The following is a 19,516-nucleotide window of genomic DNA, read 5'->3' on the forward strand; positions in this document are numbered from 1 at the left end:
GAATATTACAATGTAGAAATGTAAATGTAACTTGAATTTTCCTCTAAGGGACCAAATCTGACTTGTATTTCTGGGCATTCAAGCAAGAAGCAGATTACTACAATGAATACTACTCTAAACATGTCATACACTAATAGAAAGAACTTGCATAGAATCTTAATGTAGAGTAGTTACATGACAAAATCCTAAAATAGAATTCCACAGTATGAACCATGACAAAATTCTCATAAGTAATGTCTTGGGCACAAGAAGACTCAATGAAACTTCAAGTAATATCTCCAAGTGGCAAAGTGTATTTTATTTCTCATTGAGATAAATTTATTTTATCTCAATGACTTGTTTCCTGATACTCCTCTTAATAGTTGTATTTTTTTTTACTTTTTGCTGCAGCCAAGTGATGCAGCTAGTGGACCCGTTTACCGACGGATGCAAGAAGATCTTCTGGCGCAAGTAATCCCAGTGACAACCATTGAGATTCATTTTAATTGAAGTGAATGTATTAGGACAATGTAATAGCTGATCACTAATATAGATGGTTAACTATGTTCTAATTTAGTTTGAAGACATATGATACTACTGTGTAATAGTATTTTTCACGGTTAATGAAATGTTGATGTTTCTTAATTTTAATATTTTGGTTTAAGCATAAATATGTTAATTGATATTAGGGGAAAAGTATGACAAATTGATGATAAAAAATTAATTCTATAACATATTTAAAAATAGATGGGGATAAAACCCCTAAAAAGAAATTACAGATTGCAGGGGTTAACAACCCCTACACTCAAAAAAATTTTAAATTTTAAAAATAAAAATCTATTTTCGCGCATGAAATTGCGGATGTTAAAATTGAAATTTAAGGAGGTTATAAACCTCCGCTAATTGCTGTCATGGCGGTTCGGGAAACCCCCGTATTTGTTTGCCGCAAAATAATAGTGGCGGTGCATACTGTGAGGGCCTACTCAACCACCATGACAGCAAATAGCGAAGGTTCCTAACCTCCGCAAACTGCAATTTTGACCTCCGTAATTTACCCTTTTTTGTAGTGAAAGAACGACTTGTGTTCTTTGTCAAAGTGGGGATGTGATCGACTTGCGATCATAGACAAGTGAGGGTTTCCTTTGTAAGTTTTCAAATCATACAAAGGTTAAATTTTTCCCGTATTTTATTGTGTTCTCTTTACTTTGCTGCCTAAAATTGAACTAAGTACAAACTTGCTGAAAGTTTGGCTAAGTATTGGGAAGGCTGTGTCAAGTGCGCAACTTGACTACCGTACGGGTGTGACTTTGAGCTGACTAAAATCGCCCACATGACAACTAGTATCAGAGTGGAGCAGGTACGTGGTGGTGGCAAGACGGCCAATAGTAGATTTTGTCGTACTGTTTGAGAACATGGTTGATGGCACAAATGCTGAACTTCGCCAAAAGGTAGAACAGTTGGAAGCACTCGTTGGGAAGACCCTTGAAATAGGCGCTGACTCTTATGTTCTTACAAGAATGGCTAGGTTGGAGGCAGATTATGCGGCGAGGCATGAGACTACTCTAGCAGAAATGGCCTTGGTACGCAAGGAAAAGGAAGAACTACGTGAGGAAGTGCTTCTACTTCGTAGGGCATTACAAAGCATTGTCCCTAGAAGTGATGATCGCACCAAGGTGAGGATTTCGGAGCTAAAGGCTTATGGTGGTGCAATAAGTACCAAAGAGCTGGAAAATTTCTTGTGGGTATGGAGCAATATTTCCAGGCTGCTCGTGTGTCGGATAAGGAAAATGTGACCATCTCACCTATGTATTTGACTGATGATGCAAATGGCGTACACGAGTCATGGAAGTGGAAAGTGCTAGACTTCCCAAGATTGAAACTTGGGAGATGCTGAAGAAGGAATTAAAATCTCAATTCCTTCCAAGCAAATCGTCATGGTTGCAAGAGATGGACTGCGTTACTTGAAACAAAGTGGCACGGTGAGGGAGTATGTCAAGGAATTCTCATCTTTGATGCTGAATGTAAGTAATATGAGAGAGGAAGACAAGCTGCATCACTTCATGAGCGGATTGAAAAGTTGGGCGCAATTAGAGTTTAGAAGGCATAATGTTCAAAGCCTCCTCTAATGCTATTACGGTGGCAGATGCGTTGGTTGATTTTAATTTGGGTGATGACCCTACTGAATTTCACATTCAAAGTCCGATGGAAGGAAGGACAGAGCAAAGGAACGAAATAAAAATGGGAAAGGCCAAGCTTTTGAAGATGAGGGGTATGCCAAGAATGAGAGGTAGGAGGAGACATCCAATAGCAAGGAAAGAAGCGGCAAATTCAAAGGTTACTTTACTTGTGGTAGACCGCACTTGAAGAAGGACTTCCCGGTGCAGGCCAAGGTAAATGCTATGTTGACTGCGGAAAAACAAGAGCAATTGGAGGAGGGAAATGCCATTGTGGCATATGTGAAGGAAGCAATAGGGGCGTTGTATGTCAACTACCCCTTGGGGCTTACAAATTGAGTTGTCTCGACGAGGACATCAATTTCAAAGGGTGCAGATGGTTTGTTAGGGGCCTGATTCTTTGACATCGGGCGCCGCGTAGCTGTGGCAAGGATTGGGCGTGATAGTCTTACCATGTGCCTATGTGCGGGCAAAACGATCATGCGGACAAGGGGCAAGACATTGCCATGGGCAGTTGTGGGCAAGTATTGGCCAAGGTCTGGAAAGACATTCTTGGCAAAGGCTTGACAAGGCAGTGTGGGCAAAGTTGGGGTGGCATGACATGGCATGCACACCAATGTCAGGGGCACAAACACTTTGGGTTGTGGCAATGCCAAGTATGGGCTAAGCTAAGGCAAGAAATGCAGGATGATGGCAAAGGCTTTCAATAGTTAAGGCACGGCTATGTGAAACAAAATACAAGTATTGGCACAGGTGAAATAAAGGTTGAAATGGACAAAGTAGAAACTCGACCAAGGCACGTGCGAGCGGTAGTAGCGTCAGGCGTGTGCTGCAAAGTCATGAGTAGCGGGTTACGGGCAAGGCATTGGTGCGGAGTGAAGTCAAAAGAGCCAAGGCTGGGCGCAATGCCAGCCTTGGGCATGCTGTAACTGGCCAGCAAAAGCGCAAATGCAGTGCACATGCCAAAGTAGTGCAGTTACCTTTTTGTAACTACTTGTACCGATGACTTCTTTATGCTTGTATACACTATCATTTCGTGTAGATCATAGCCTATGTAGTTGGGGATGTCAACTACAAGATAGGAATAGATTTAGCATTATCCCGCCAAGTGGCAAAAGTTGTAGGCAACAAGTGTCAATGTGCTGTCAAGTACTGAAGGCTGCCTATGTGCTATAAATAGGTGCCTTTGGACTTAGTCAGATTTGTGTGGGGAATTTCATGTGAAATTCAAAAGGGAAATAAGAGTGAAACGTGAGGGTTTCTAAGTGTTTCAAAAGGGACTAAGGCTAGGCATTAGGCAGGTCTTAGTATTGGCTAAAGAACGACTTGGGTTCTTTATCAAAGTGGGGTATGATCAACTTGTGATCACAGTCAAGTGAGGGTTTCCTTTGTAAGTTTTTGAATAAATACAAAGGTTGGAATTTTTCCGTATTTGGGTGTGTTCTCTTTACTTTGCTGCCTAAAATTGAACTAAGTACAAACTTGCTGAAAATTTGGCTAACTGTTGCGAAGAACTTGACTGCCGCGTGAGTGTGACCTTGGGCTGACTAAAATCACCCCCTGACACTAACCATCATTAAATTAAACCCAAATTAAGGGACACAACTTTACAGATGAAAAGCACATTGATGTTCCAAAGAAGAGTGTATTTAAGTGTCAACTGAACTCGGGGCTTTAGATGTCTTGCCCCTTATCTCGAACATCGTCCTAACACGAAGTCCTACATATATTTTTGGCAATTATATAGAAACTTTTTTCGTTCTTAGAAATTTGTTATTTGTTCACTTTCTCATTGATAATTTTAGGTTTTACATCTTTTGCCTTCAACGAAGATATTCTTTAATGAATCCATCCATGCATGAACATTGTTTTATTTATTGCCGTCTTTCTTTACTTTCAATTCGTGTTTCTTGAGACTTTCTCAAATTCATGCACTTCATGACCAGGAATATTCTAGGCAATTCCAATATCCTTAACTTCCATATATAGAAATAAAAATAGTGTCCCATGTGTTTGTTTAATTGTCAAACCTATATCTCAGTTTGCAGTTTCTCGTTGGAGTTATCTTGCCTCATGAGTTGCCTGGTTTCTTCCTTCATTCTCTACGGAATACTATTTCGTTCCTTTGGGTCAACAGGAAATTAATGTTCACAACTAAGTATTGCCGAAGAGTTCAAGTTTTACGCATGGATAATATAAAAAAATATTTAAATAATCATGTTACTTATAAAATAATTACAGGTAAATCTCTAATATAAGTATTAATAAGTAACTCGATAAAAATAGTAACTACTCCCTCTGGTCCATAATAAGTGACCATTTTACGTTTGATACACCCATTAAAGAAATACGAACTTCTAAAGGAAAAAAAGATATATTCACTAAATTAACCTTAATAAATTGTTACATTTACACATTGGAATATGTAAATAAGGGTAAATTTTGGAAATACAAAATTAATTCCTTCCTGATTATGTAACAGAATATTTATTTTGGACCAAAATAAAAAGATAATATTGGTCACTTATTATGGACCGGAGGAAGTAATGTTTTATGTAAAACAAATACATTATTGATTGGTAAAATTAGTTAACCAACTAAGACCGTTTCCCTAATTGACTGCTTTTCTTTTTCGCTAGAAAAAAACAGTGGTCAACAGATAATTATTATAATTCCTAGACACTGTCATAGCGCGGGTTACGTTCTTATTGGGAGAAGGAAAATTAATTCGCCTATATAAAGCTTGTTGAGTTTCAGATTTGGTACGAAATGCTAGTTTATTGATATAGGCGTTCAGAGTACTAGTAAAAATTAAATATACTTACAAGCTTGATCAAGCTCCTCCTTCAAATCTTTGTAAGTTACAGTCTAGCAAATATATGTCCATCAAATGCTTCATCATCATCATCATCATTATTATTATTATTATTATTATTATTATTATTATTATTATTATTATTATTATTATTATTTTATGATAATAAAGTATTAAATGCGTGCAACCCGATCCAATAATATATATATATAAATATCACTATTCTTTGTGAAAATGGGTGCAAACTTGGTCTAAAATATATATTTGAAGCGGCTGCACCATTGTCAAAACTTATGTGACTGAAAATGTAATATTCCACATCTCAATCTTTGTAAAACAGATATATTGATTTGATTGCACGCTTCTTATATTAATTAAAACTTAAATCTTAAATAATGCGCTTCTAGAGTTACTATATATACCAATCACTACTTTTCCATTATTTTATTATTTTCTGTACAATTCATTTTATTCGAGAACTATTCAAAAGATAAAAGTGCATGTTCAGCTTTATTCTTCATGTGCCATTCGTTTTTGTCATCCTTAAACATATAGAAATATGGAGCTTTAATTCTTCTTAAAGTTGCAAGAGAAATTTCATATTATTCAGATAAGTTTCGGCTACCAAGAGATGGCGAATCTGTTAGAAATTAATGGAGTTTTTGAGGCAGATGAAGATGCATATGACGGTGTGAAGGTCCAAATCAATGAGCCAATGGATTCTAACCACTTCGTTACTATGCTTAGAGCTTCAATATCACAATGGAGAATACAGGTTTCTTATCTTCTTCTTCTCTTACAGAAAATAAAAAAAAAAAAGATTTATCCTTCTCCTTCTTTTCTAAATGGTGTAACTTACTAGAGATTCAACAGAAAAATCAGAAGAGAAAATCACTCGTCTTTTTGGACACTGACTAATTTCATGGGATACCTGCTACCTCCCACTAGTATAGGTACCATATAACTTTCTCTCCCAATGCTTCAATAAATGGAAAGGAATCTCCTAATGTTTTTTTCTTTATTAGCTGAATTGAACATGAGACCTCGTACTTTTCAACTCACTTTATTGACCATTAGACGACACATGAGAGAGGACATCACTTGTGGAGACCTGGAGGGTCGAAAACCCCAACGGAAAATCTTTCACCGCGCCACACGATTCTTTCGCGAAGCGCTCTTTAATTCCACTCCTGCCCCCACTAACCAGTTTAGCTCGGCTAGTGGGCTTTTGTGTTCGAACCTCGAATCCGAACTTGTTCGACAAGACCAGATCCATCAACAAGAAGCAAGATCTAATTAAGATATATTGTAAACCAATGGATGCAGAATATCAGCATACTCGCTTATAATTTCTTTTGTAATACAATGCTTGGACACATAATATAATTAATGTATATGCTCTAAAATTTTCAATTGTAGAAATATATAAAGTTCGAGTTGGATGCAGTGGGTGCTTCCACACTATAAATGTGGATCCTCTTATACTTGTTATTCCTCTTCCTGTTTCAAATAAAATGGACAGAGTTTTGGTGTGACAATATTTCTATTGTATTATTTTTTGTTGCAGGGAAAGAGGGGTGTTTGGATTAAATTGCCTATAGACCATGCCAACCTAGTTAATGCTGCAGTTAAGGTAAAATAAAATTAAACAAGTTCCTTTAGCTCGCAATATATATAATAAACATTGATGAATTATTTGTGTTACTTATTTTTTAATGAAATGCAGGAAGGATTTTGGTATCACCACGCAGAGCCAACATATTTGATGCTTGTATATTGGATTCCTGAAATTCCTCATACTATTCCTGCTAATGCTTCTCACAGAGTTGGTATTGGAGCTCTTGTCATGAATGATAATGGAGAGGTATATTATACTGCCTCCGACTCCTCCATCATAATATCTGTCTTTTACACCCCTTACAAAAGACATAATTTTAATTATAATAATATTTGTCTAAGCTATCTGCATTTTATCTCTCTCTTACATGTATGTCACAAGTAATACAATGCTTCTTGTTGTTTCTAAAAGTCAACAGTTTGTCAAACAAATAAAATTTGCAATGGAAGGGGGATGTTATTTAATGGGTTTTATTTTTTAAGATGTTTACCAACTTTACATTCTAATAAATACATGACATATATCAGGTACTAGTAGTCCAGGAAAAAAATGGGGCATTCAAGGGCACAGGGGTTTGGAAAATGCCTACTGGTGTTGTTGATGAGGTGAATGACGATTTCGAATCCTTTTCCTATTTATTCGTAATAAATTGCAACAAAATTCTCACAAAATCAAAATCTTCCAAACAACAGGGGGAAGATATATGTGTTGCTGCTGTAAGAGAAGTGCAAGAAGAAACCGGAGTAAGTTCAATACTAAAGCTTGATGTTAAGCCAATATATATAAGTATCTAACTATATTTTCATAATTTCATTTTAAAAAAACTTTTTGGCGTTATATTATGATTTGCAGATCAAAGCAGAATTTATAGAGTTACTTGCATTCAGGTAATATATAGGAACATTTCCAGTACTAGGGTTTTTTTTTTTCAGATCAAAGCAGAATTACTTCTGTTTTGGCACTAAGACTTAGATTTAATTTTATTACAGGCAAAGCCATAAATCATTCTTCGGGAAGTCCGATTTGTTCTTTGTTTGCATGTTGAACCCACTCTCTTATAAAATCCAGAAGCAAGATTCTGAAATTAAGGGAGCACAGGTGCGACTTTCTATTACCAATTGCGGCTGAATTTTCCTTAAATTGTTCTAACTCAAATTGACATGGTGGTGTATGATAATGATATGAGTTGAGTTTAAAGAAAGGTAAGTGAAGATTCATATAGTCGACCCAACTTGTTTAAGTTTGTGACTGAGGCGCAGTTGTTGTTGTTTTTTAATTGACATGGTGGTCTAATTATTCATCTATATGTCTTGACCATGGAAAAAGATTAATTAGTTTTAGTTTTTTGGAGTGGGGAGATTTTGTAGGTGAAATAATATATGATTGGCTTTTATTAAGATTATTAAACAAGATTTTAAGTCTTTATTTATGCTAAAAGATTTCTTATTTTGATAGTCTTATTCACTTTTTAATATTCGCAGTGGATGGATATGGAGGAATATGCAGCTCAACCCTTTGTAAAGAAGCATGAGATGTTCAATAAAATAGCAGAGATTTGCTTAGCTAAAAAGAAGAACAAATACAACGGCTTCTCCAAAGAGCTTATGACTTCTGCATTTTCTGCAAAGAAGAATTATCTATACTTCAACCATTAGCAATTATTAACATTATCTTAAAGGGTTGAATTGACAGATTTCCTTTATTCAACAGAATCAAAGAGGTTACTGATCAAGTTCAACTTCACACCAAATAATGTGATCACCAAGCAAATTAATTATCATATCTTTTTTTTTTGTTTGTCACAAATGAAATTCTCAATAAGTCCCTACAATTGGCTTTGCTAAAAGTTCATAAGCATTTATGTTTTCTTAGAATTAAAAAAAGAAAAGAAAAATTAATTGTTGTGTACAGTAAAAATTACAAGAATTGGTACTTAGCAGTACTATCTATCAACTAGGTTGCTAGAATCACTGCTTTAAAAGGCGACTGACATGGAGTCAGAACCTTCTATTTCTACTGCTAACTAAACGCGGTTTTATATTTTTTAAAAATAATACACAAAACTTAGATAAATATGAAATATTATGGAAATTAGAAACTATTATTCGGATAGCCAATTCCAATAAACTTAATGAAGGCTCTCACTGGGTTGCATCTAGTAGGAATAGAACTTATGAATTCAGCAATTATAGCTGTTTTGACACTTTAACCATTTAAACATAGATGCTTAGCGGGAATTCATGTACATTAAACATATTATTATATAAATTATTGTAGTGAAATAGTTATTACTATTGGCGCGTGCAAGAGAGCTAAAATTGAGAATTCGATATAATGCGATAACAAAGATTTTAGCACATTATAACAGAAAAATTAAAAAAATTTAAAACTTTGAAATTCTTTATCGTGTGAAGAACGTATTATATGATAATCTTAGTAAAACTTATTCAACAAAGCTAAGCTTTCCTCTGTGGAACATATTGGTTAATTTGTAAACTAGCATACTGTGAAAATTTCCCATTTGTTACACCAAGTCTATTCGTGCATTAAACAACTATTGCCAACAAAATGTGCCGCGTCGTCAATTCATGTCATGATGATGGAAATATAATATGGATGTGGAGAATTTACAAAAACAAGAAAGCAAGGAAAGCTTATTGTTTACCCTAAAAATTGGATAACAATTAAACTTAAAATATGGTTTTAAGAATATGTGATCTCACCTAATACCAATTGATTAACGTAAAGATAAGTGATAGAGATTGACAATAATATAAAGCAAACCAGTGTTTGAACAAAGCCCTCGAGTTGGAATACTCTCGAGCTAGTAGAGCAAGAACAGTTAAAAAGCAGCAAACTGATGAACAAGAGAACGTGTGTTAAAGAGAGAATATTATATTGCTTTGATCTCTGTGAATGTAAGGTCCGTACAAATGATGAGGATTCCTCTTTATATAGTAGAGGAATCCTAATTATGGTATAATTCTAATTACAGAAGTAAATCCCATGATTGGCCTAAATAACCGCCCTTGATTTGATCTGTTCCGGAATTTTCGCCGTGATCTTCGACCAGTTACAGATATTTTGCCTTTCCGTTAGTGCGCTTCGCTTGAAGTCGATCATATTAGGTCTCGATAGCTGATAGCCTCGATCTCGACGGGCACCTCGATTCTTGAACTCGATACCTTGTCTTCGTGCTCTGGCCCAATCCATTACGAGGATGATCTTTGATGTGGTTCCCTGGTCTCGATTAAATGGCAAAATCGGGCAAGCCCGATTTTAACCGTATACAGATAGTCCCCTCATTTCTTGGAGTGTAATGAGAAGAAACGAACCGAGCCTTCGATTTGTACCTCGACCGATTATGACGTCATCCTCGTGATGTAAGCGATGGAAGCAACTGAAGCGTCGCGTTGGTACAGTTCCCAAAGTCATTAATGATCGTCAGTCGATGGTTGGCCACTAGTATCTCCAAACCGTCATAGCAAACATTATAAATAGATCATCTTTATAATTTTCTCAAACTTTACTTTCAAAATTTCTTCCAATCTTCAAAAACTCTTCTACTTCCTTCAAGCTTATCAATTCTGCAAGTTCTTCGAATCCCATTTGCCAATCTTTTCTTAAAACAACAAGTTTCATCTTCTTCTTTCTCTAAACTCATATAAAAATGGTGAAAACATCAAAAACCATTTTTCAAAAGGAAAAAGATTTTTCATCGCGGCCGGCCGGCGATAAAATACCGATGGAGCCATGCATCGAAGAGTGTGTTCCTGGGTCGTGCGATCTTACTTCCGATTTTAAAGTTGAGAAAATCTCGTCGGTCCCTGGCCGATGTGAGCCAATATCGAGATACGTATGCTCGATAGGGCGATCTTGAGCAGGTGAAAAAAGATTGCCATTGGGAAAACAAGGAGGCGGTGATTCCGACCCCCAAAGAGGACATCACTACTTACGTAGAAGGGTTCTTAAATGTTTACACTTACACTTTTATGCTGGGTCCCATTGATCATGTTATCCTCGACTTCTACCGCCAATATCGAATAACCCTAGGCCAGATCCACCCTTCTTTCTGGCATATCGTCATTTTGCTTCTATTCTTCATGAGCAAAGTCGAAGAGATGTATTTTACCCTTAACCATCTCATTAGACTGTACAGGCCCCGTCTTTATGGAGGTGGATTAATAAGGCTTCAGCATCGGGCCACCAAGGTATTATTCTCGAGCATTGACAAGGACAAGGGCTGGGGATGGATGGGCCGGTTTGTCCGAGTGAGGACTTCCGACATAATCCCGGCCGAGAAGATGCCATTCCCCGAAGAGTGGAACATGAAGCATAAGTACAAACCCCTCCCTTGACCTCCATTTACTATTTCGTTCCTTTTGCTTTTTTCTCATCGATATTCCTTCCTATGATGCAGCGGTCTCTTGGGTGCCTGATGCAATTCCAAATCTTGAGGGCTAGGTTCGGAAACTGGTATCGACTCTTTCATATGCTGAGCGCTTGTGGCGTGATTTGGAAAGGGGCCGATGGGAGGGCAAAAATTATGGTAAGTTTCTTTTCATGTGTTTGACGCTCTTCTCTGAAATGCCTCTCTTTTATTTCTACTTGATTTCCTGTCATACAGGTCTCGGGGACAATGCTATCATGAGGGCACCTGAAAGTACAAGAGGGGGGAGTGAATTATTTATTTTTAAACTTAATTGCTGATAGTTGACTGGTTTTTCAATTAGTCGACTAGATGTAATAAGTTGACAGCAGTAACAACAGAATTTAAGATGCTAAAATTAAATGCAGGAATTAAAGACACCAGAATTTTTATATTGGTTCGGATTTAATGTGAATCCTAGTCCAGTCCCCTTGGGTTACAGGGGAGTATTTTCAGTGAATGAGTTTCTTCAAGTACAATGAGAATGGTGTGATAGCTCAGTTCCTATGTCACTTGTCTCTTTTGATACAATGCCTCACCAGTGTTGTTCTCTCTTTCTTCTCTAACTTGTTACGCAGCAGGTCTTAGAGAGCTACAATGTTTGTTTGTAGTAGAACAAAGAGAGGGTGTTTGGTTCGATCAAAGTATATGTGCTAAGGTGTGATTACAAGTTTAATTACTTTGAGAGAGGCTTGAATTCTGGAAAGATTTGCTAATCCAAGAGATTTGATCCTTGGAAAGAGATTGATTCTTTCCAAGAATAAAGTTGTTTTGCAACGGCTCCTTTGAATAAGAGGCTGTAAAACTTTTCCTTGTATGTGAGCCCAGAATCTTGATCTTCCATATTTAGACGCTTGATTGAATATTCGGCAGGATCTTCAATATACTTGATTTATTTGATTCCTTTAGTTTAGCCTTGATTGATCTTGTTAGTATCCTCTGATTGATTCCTTCTTCCTTTAGTCGCATCTCTTATCCTTGATGCCCTATGATATATTCCGTCAATCTTGTATATCAATCCATACGTTCCTTGATCATTGCTGTTTGATTTCACCAATCCAAGAGTTCCTATACAAAGAGAAAATATATTATTTTTTTTCATCATTAAAATTAGATCTAACAATCTCCCCCTTTTTGATGATGATAAAATAATATATGCATAAACATCAGTTGAGTCCCCTGTAGTTTGCTCCCCCTCAATAAGAGCAGTTAACTCTGACTTGTACTGAGTAATTTGAGGCGTATGTAGTCGACTTCTTCAAAATCTGTGACTCCCCCTCAAGGAGTGCCATAGTTGACTTATTATAGACCTACACAATACAGTACCTGCAGGAGATACATATATCCTTTCTCCCCCTTTTTGACATCAGCAAAGAGGGAATAAAAAATGGCATGCATAAACAGAATTCATATCAGAGTGTACCGGCAGAGTTAGAACATAACAAAAGAAAGAGAAGAGAAATTAACCACCGACTGATATCTCAGTCCAAAAATAGCACAGCAAAAATATTGTCTTAAACTTCCACATTAACGACATAGAAAATAGGTAAGAGTGTTGCAGATGGCCTCCTTCAGTCCATCAAAGCTGGCATTGGCTGAAACACTCATTCCATAAATCCTGTCATGAACCTCCTTGAAAGCCTTGATAGCGTTTTCCCTTACTTTGAGAACCGCAACCCATATCTTGGAGACATCAGACCCTATTTCTTTAGAGATAGCATGAATGGTACCAATAGTGGACTGAGTGGCAACAAGAAGATCTTTGATTGCAGAGAGATGATTGCCAATGTCGCTAAGTTTCTTAGCAAGGTCACAGTCACTATGGCTAGGATGGGAAGCAGAAGGTTTAGGCTTGGAGTCTGTATGAGCAGTTTTGACATCACTTTCTTGTTTCTTGACCCGTGAACCCTTCACACACACATATGCCCCATACTTGCAAAGGCTTTGGAGTTGTACGATTTTGAAACAGAAGTAAAGAAATATGCAGAGATGGAAATATTGTGAGCTTCCATAATGTAAGTAATGGCGATTCCATAGGGTAGACTAGTGGGATCTTCTGCACTTTCAATTATGAAATTGATAACCCAGGAGGACAGTTTGATTTTGAGTTTGGTCACAAGGCAATAGACTAGAAAAGTGTCTCGTAGAGAGAAGGTTGAAAAAGAACTAGTATGAGGAAGCAGAGTGGTTGCCACAATATGGGTTAGGACACGAGTCTCAAAACTAACATCACTAGGACCTAGCTGGTTTGGAAGGGATTCAGATGGACACTCAACAATACATCTTTGGCTTTATCAAAGGAAATTTCAAAATCATCGGGTCAGGAATTTTTAAAGAGCATAGGGAAACCAGAACACTTGCACTGAAAAGTCAAATCAAACATGGCACAGTCAAAAACAATACGCTTTCCTAGTACTAAGGACTCCAATTTATCAGACCGACTAGAACAAAGATTGGCATAAAACATTCTTACTAGGGGTTCATAAACTTTAGGCGGGGGAACAGAGAAGAACTTCGATCACCCTTGATAAACGTAAAGGTCCTTTACCTTTCAATTTAGGTCTTCCATGTCATCAAGGTCGACTACCCTCCCATGAGCAATAGGCTTGTCTTTTAGGGCAAGAAAGAAGTCCCTATTGGGAGAATCCCAAAAATTGAGTTCCGACTCAAGAGAACTGGAAAGGTCGACTTTTGATTTCTTTGGAGTAGAGGAGACATGGGGTTCTTCCATGGGTCTTTTACCCAGGTCTTTTTATCCTAAGGGTTAAGAATGATCAGAGAAGTCCTCCTAAGAAGAGGCAAACCCCTCAGAGTGATCAGACCCTAGGTCTACTTGTTCAGGGCGCTGAGAAGGGGGTTTTGCCCTTGAGCGGGTGCTCTTTCTAATGGAGGCAGAGGGATTTTTGGATTGTTTAGCCATTGTAGGAGGTTGGTAGTTGAGCAAGATTTCAGAGAAGGGTTTGAAGGCGATAGAGACGATGGAGATTGATAAGAGAGTTCAGCATAAAAAGGGGTTTTCTGACGGTTGAGTACAGAAAAGGAAAATGCGGCAGTGATCAGACGTGATGATTGGTCTCCCTTTTTTGAACTCTATGACTGATGTGAAAGGGAGGAAAAATGAGGGGAAAATGGAGGCGTAATTAATGAAAAAAACAGATATGGAATATTTTGCATACAAAAGTAAATAATGGCACATAGGTCCTAATTTTGACTATTAATGCAAGTAATGCCAAGTAATTTTCTTAGTGAACAAAATCTCTCTTCTAACAAAGGCTTGGTAAAAATATCCGCTAATTGATCAGTTGTTCCAACAAAAGATATTTCTATATTTCACTTAAGAACATGATCTCTAATGAAGTGATGCTTGATATCTATATGTTTTTTCCCTAGAATGATGAAGATGATTTTTAGAAAGACATATAGCACTAGAATTATCACAGAAAATTGGTATAGGTTTAAAAGAAAGTTCATGGTCACCAAGTTGATGGGACATCCATAATAATTGTGCACAATATTGTCCAATAGCGATGTATTCAGCTTCAGTGGTAGATAATGCAACTGGTGCTTGTTTTTTACTGTTCCAGGATATCAATGCTTTTCCAAGTAATTGACATGTACCACTTATGATTTTTCTATATTCCTTATCACCTGCAAGATCAACATCTCAAAAACCTTCTAATTTAAAAGAATTAGAGCGAGGATACCATAGTCCATGAGAGACAATTCCAATAAGATATCGAATGATTCTCTTTACCGCAGTCAGATATGATTCCTTAGGAGCTGACTGAAACCTGGCACATTTACAGACACTAAACATAATTTCCGGTCGACTGGCAGTTAGATAAAGAAGTGAGCCAATCATTCCACGATACTTAATTTCATCAACATGGATTCCCTATTCATCTTTGTCAAGACTCATTGAAGGACTCATTGGTGTGCCAATGTCTTTAGCATTGCTCATGACAAATTTTTGAAACAGTTCCTTTGTGTATTTGGTCTGACATGTAAATGTTCCTTCTTCAAATTGTTGGATTTGAAGTCCAAGAAAAAATGTTAGCTCTCTCATCATGCTCATTTCGAATTCACTTTGCATAAGATTTGAAAACTCCTTGCACATAAGAGGGTTAGTGCTACCAAATATAATATCATCAACATAAATCTAAATAATGAGATTACTTTCTGATGATATTTTAATAAATAGAGTAGTATCTACTTTACCTCTTGTAAAACCATGATCAATAAGAAATGAACTAAGTGTATCAGACCATGCTCGTGGAGCTTGCTTTAGTCCATATAGAGCTTTGGTTAACTTATATACATGGTAGGAAAACTTCGAATCTACAAACACATGAGGTTGCTTCACGTATACTTTTTCCTCAATAAATCCATTCAAGAAAGCACTTTTGACATCCATTTGAAACTACTTGAATCCTTTAAACGATGCATATGCCAGAAGGATTCATATAGACTCTAATCGAGCTACTGGAGCAAAAGTTTTGTCATAGTCGACTCCTTCCTGTTGTGAATATCCTTTAGCAACTAATCTGGCTTTGTTCCTTACAACCTTTCCATCCTCATTCAACTTATTTCTGAAAACCCACTTTGTTCCAATTACAGAAACATTTTCAAGTTTGGGTATCAGTTTCCATACTTTATTTTTGCCAAATTGATCTAACTCTTCCTGCATTGCTTGTATCCAACTTGAGTCTTTTAAAGCTTCATCTATCTTCTTCGGTTCAACCTGAGAGATTAATGCCATATTTGCTTTCTTTTTGAGAGCTCCCCTGGTTTTCATTACTTTATTTGGATCTCCTATGATAAATTTTTGAGGATATTCAGGTTCACTTCTCCATTCATTTGGACGAACTGCATGAGTAGTTGACTCCTTCGGATGATCTAATACACTATTGCTGATTTCATTAGTTGACTCTATCGTAGCATCAGATTTATCAGTCGACTTTTGAGATTTGCTTGTCTCCTGAATTTCTTGAGCTTGATCTTCATCACCTGTAATAATTCTTTTCTGGGACAAGGGGTTCTTTTTATTGAATATAACATGTACAGATTCTTTCACACATAATGTGCGTTTATTATGGACTCTAAAAGATCTACTATTTAATGAGTAGCCCAGAAAAATACCTTCATCACTTCTTAGATCGAATTTTCCAAGATTGTCCTTACCATTATTATGAATAAAACACTTACTTCTGAATGGATAAAAGTAACTGATATTAGGACGTTTACCTTTCCATAGTTCATAGGGAGTCTTCATTAGAATGGGCCTTATGAGACATCGGTTGAGAATGTGACATGCTGTACTTACACCTTCTACCCAAAAATTATTTAGAAGTGAATGATCTAGTAACATAGTTCTTGCCATATCTTGAAGGGTTCTGTTTTTCCTTTCAACAACTCCATTTTGTTGAGGTGATCATGGTGCAGAGAAGTTATGAGTATATCCTTGATCATTATAGAAGTCTTCAAATGCTTTGCTTTCAAATTCTCCTCCATGATCACTCTGGATTGTTGCAATCAGATATCCCTTTTCTCTTTCAACCTTTTTGCAGAAGATATCAAAATTTTTCAATGATTCATCTTTATGAGATAAGAAAATCACCCAAGTAAAACGTGAATAATCATCAACAATAACAAAAACATATCTTTTTCCTCCTAGACTGGCAGTTCTAGTAGGCCTAAATAAGTCCATGTGAAGCAATTGCAAAGGTTTAGAAGTAGATACAATATCTTTATTTTTGAAAGAGTTTCTAGTTTGTTTTCTTATTTGACAGGCATCACAGATATGTGTTCTAGAAAAATTCAGTTTGGGCAGACCAATAACCAACTCATGCTTGGAAAATTTTTCTATCAAATGCATGCTTGCATGACCAAGTTTTCTATGCCATAACCATGGATCATTAGACATGGATGTCAAACAAATGTGACCATCTATATTTTCAAAACCATCAAAAATATAAACATTTTCATACCTTTTACCTTGGAGGATTATTTTACTTGTCTCATCTTCAATAGTACAGCCTGTTTTCTTAAAGTTTACCTCATATCCTGAGTCGCATAACTGACTTATACTCAAGAGATTGTAGTTAAGTCCATTGACGAGATAAACTTCAGTAATATCGCAGTTGTTATTAAAAGGAATTGTTTCAGTACCGATTATCTTTCCTTTTGAGTTATATCCAAACTTAACGCTTCCTCCATCAATTTTTGTAACCTCGAGAGAGTAATACCCGACTTGAACCCTAAGTTGCTTGTGCAAATTTGCATCCCAATTGGTCTTGAAAAAGTCAATTAGGCAAAATCACTTGAACCACCGAGAGGTGTAGAGTGGGTAAAGTAGTGCAATGGTAATATCATACTCCCCAATCATGTCAATTGTGCCTCAGTTTCAAGTACCCGTCAATTGACCACCTAGGCGGATGTCACTACCCTAGTGCCTTTAACTATTTGAACAACCCGTAGCATTTAACTCATAGCTTAATTTACAATTTGTAGTTTGTTAAAAGTAGAATTAAAAGAAAACCCCAAAAATTTATGAGAAGTGCAATTTGGAACTCTACGCAATCCTAAGCTAAATACATACACCACTCCATTTCGAGCTCTTTGTGGAAATCGATCCCGACCCAAAATCGGGTAAAAGCTATTGCGACCCTCTCTCGCTACTTATTAGTGGTATGGAGTAGGCTGCAATCATATGCCATTGAGTTGCATTTGCAATTCCTCAAACTCTTCTTGAAGTACTTCTTTTTCAATTTCACATACTTCATGCTTGAGCTTCCAGTCTTTTACTTCTTTATTGAGTCTCTTAAGCTCATTCATCCTTTTTTGAGACTCTTTCAAAGTTACATCAAGAATATCCTACAATTCATTGCATATTTCATAGTTATAAGATCTTACCTCGCTTGTTTCACCTCGTGCCATGAAACAATTCTCATTGTTGTCTTTGCATTCGTCATCTGAAGTGTTCTCATCTATCCAGCATCATGAATATTTGTTTATCTCGTTTTCCAGAATTTTCATGAAGCAAAGATTTGCTATCTCCTCGTGCTCTGAACTGTCTTGATCACTCCAGCTTCCAAATGATTTGTTCTTGTTAAAGCCTCTGGAAATTTTCCTTTTTAGATCTGGGCACTCAGCTTGAATGTGTCCAAATCTTCCACACTCGTAGCATTTTCCATCATTCTTGTCATGTTCGTTGTATTGCCTGGATCGCCTAGGTGGAATCCTTCCTCTCCTTGTATTCCTAAATCTTCCCATTAAACCATCCATGTTTTTTGACATCATAGCAATTTCTTCTTGAAGGGCTTCAATATCATTATCGATATCATGTTCAGCTATTTCAGTTGTGGCCTTGAATGCGACTATTTTCTTTTTTTCTTCTTGATTTGTTTTTTTAAGATGTGTCTTTTCAAAATCTATGAGTTTTCCTCGTAGTTCATCATAGGATAACTTATTTAGATCTTGAGATTCAAGTGTGACCACTTTGGTCTGCCAAGTAGTTGGTAGACTTCTGATAATTTTTCTGACTTGATCACCACTTGTATATGGTTTGTAGAAGGCCTTTAGATCGCTAATTATTTTGCTGAATCTGGAAAATATCTCTTCAGTAGACTCTCCTTCTTTCATTTGGAAGAGTTCGTAATTATGAACCAACATATTGATGTGTGTTTCCTTTACCTTGTTAGTTCCTTCGTATGTAACTTCAAGCTTGTCCCACATCTCTTTGGCTGTGTCACAGCTAGAGATTTTCTTATACTCTTCACCACTTATAGCAATATAAAGCAAGTTTCTTGACTTATTATTGACTTGTACCACTGTCATTTGCTTGTTTCTATATGACTTTGTATCTTCAGGATCAGCAAGTGGTTGAGCGACAGCTAACAGAGGATAATTCCCCTTTTTGATGATTCTCCAAACTATAATGTCGTATGCCTTTGCATGTATCTCCATACATACTTTCCAGTGGGAGAAATGTTGTCCATTGAAGTATGGTGGCCTTACTTGCGAAGTTCCTTCCTGTAAGAGTTCTCCTACGATAACTTGATTTGCCATGATCTTTTCTAACAAGCTGTTAAGCAAAAGAAAAATGTGAGTCTTGATCTGATACCAATTAAAAGTATAAGAGGGGGGTTGAATTGTTTATTTTTAAACTTAATTGCTGATAGTTGACTAGTTTTTCAATTAGTCGACTAGATGTAATAAGTTGACAGCAGTAACAACAGAATATAAGATGCTAAATTAAATGCAGGAATTAAAGATACCAAAAATTTTATACTGGTTCTGATTCAATGTGAATCCTAGTCCAGTCCCCTTGGGTTACAAGGGAGTTCTTTTCAGTGAATGAGTTTTTTCGAGTACAATGAGAACGATGTGATAGCTCAATTCCTATGTAACTTGTCTCTTATGATACAATGCTCACCAATGTTGTTCTCTCTTTCTTCTCTAACTTGTTACACAACAGGTCTTAGAGAACTACAATGTTTGTT

General features: G+C 36.7%; 3 protein-coding genes across 4 annotated transcripts; 1 reads left to right on the forward strand and 2 right to left on the reverse strand.

The window, feature by feature from the left end:
• The first annotated feature begins 5,227 nt into the window (after positions 1–5,227).
• LOC107798591 (nudix hydrolase 10-like) lies at positions 5,228–8,318 on the forward strand. Of its 2 annotated transcripts, XM_075225470.1 has the most exons (8): positions 5,238–5,743; positions 6,536–6,601; positions 6,695–6,832; positions 7,114–7,191; positions 7,279–7,329; positions 7,439–7,473; positions 7,576–7,684; positions 8,068–8,318. In XM_075225470.1, exons 1-8 carry the CDS (start codon positions 5,600–5,602, stop codon positions 8,239–8,241), a joined length of 795 nt encoding a protein of 264 aa, XP_075081571.1. In that variant the 5' UTR covers positions 5,238–5,599; the 3' UTR covers positions 8,242–8,318. The 2 variants fall into 2 exon arrangements, with proteins under 2 accessions (XP_075081570.1, XP_075081571.1); XM_075225469.1 differs by having other exon boundaries at positions 5,228–5,743; positions 7,114–7,329.
• Positions 8,319–15,474: 7,156 nt separating this feature from the next.
• Positions 15,475–16,287, reverse strand: LOC142166012 (uncharacterized). The gene has a single exon (XM_075224412.1). It carries the CDS (start codon positions 16,285–16,287, stop codon positions 15,475–15,477), a length of 813 nt encoding a protein of 270 aa, XP_075080513.1.
• A 1,724-nt stretch (positions 16,288–18,011) lies between these two features.
• On the reverse strand, positions 18,012–19,082 carry LOC107798592 (uncharacterized). The gene has a single exon (XM_016621602.1). The coding sequence runs from the start codon at positions 19,080–19,082 to the stop codon at positions 18,012–18,014; it is 1,071 nt and encodes a 356-aa protein (XP_016477088.1).
• Between the last annotated feature and the right edge of the window lie 434 nt (positions 19,083–19,516).

The sequence above is a fragment of the Nicotiana tabacum genome, chromosome 11 (genome assembly GCF_000715075.1).
Source record: "Nicotiana tabacum cultivar K326 chromosome 11, ASM71507v2, whole genome shotgun sequence".
Taxonomy (NCBI): Eukaryota; Viridiplantae; Streptophyta; class Magnoliopsida; order Solanales; family Solanaceae; genus Nicotiana; species Nicotiana tabacum.

What these genes read in the sequence shown, in the direction of transcription:
- LOC107798591 (XM_075225469.1), top strand. Translation starts at nt 5,600, where the DNA reads ATGGCGAATCTGTTAGAAATTAATGGAGTTTTTGAGGCAGATGAAGAT. An exon ending in TAGTTAATGCTGCAGTTAAG is followed by an intron (nt 6,602 to 6,694) that starts GTAAAATAAAAT and finishes AATGAAATGCAG; the next exon opens with GAAGGATTTTGGTATCACCA. An exon ending in CTGAAATTAAGGGAGCACAG is followed by an intron (nt 7,685 to 8,067) that starts GTGCGACTTTCT and finishes TAATATTCGCAG; the next exon opens with TGGATGGATATGGAGGAATA.
- LOC107798592 (XM_016621602.1), bottom strand. Translation starts at nt 19,082, where the DNA reads ATGGCAAATCAAGTTATCGTAGGAGAACTCTTACAGGAAGGAACTTCG.
- LOC142166012 (XM_075224412.1), bottom strand. Translation starts at nt 16,287, where the DNA reads ATGAAGACTCCCTATGAACTATGGAAAGGTAAACGTCCTAATATCAGT.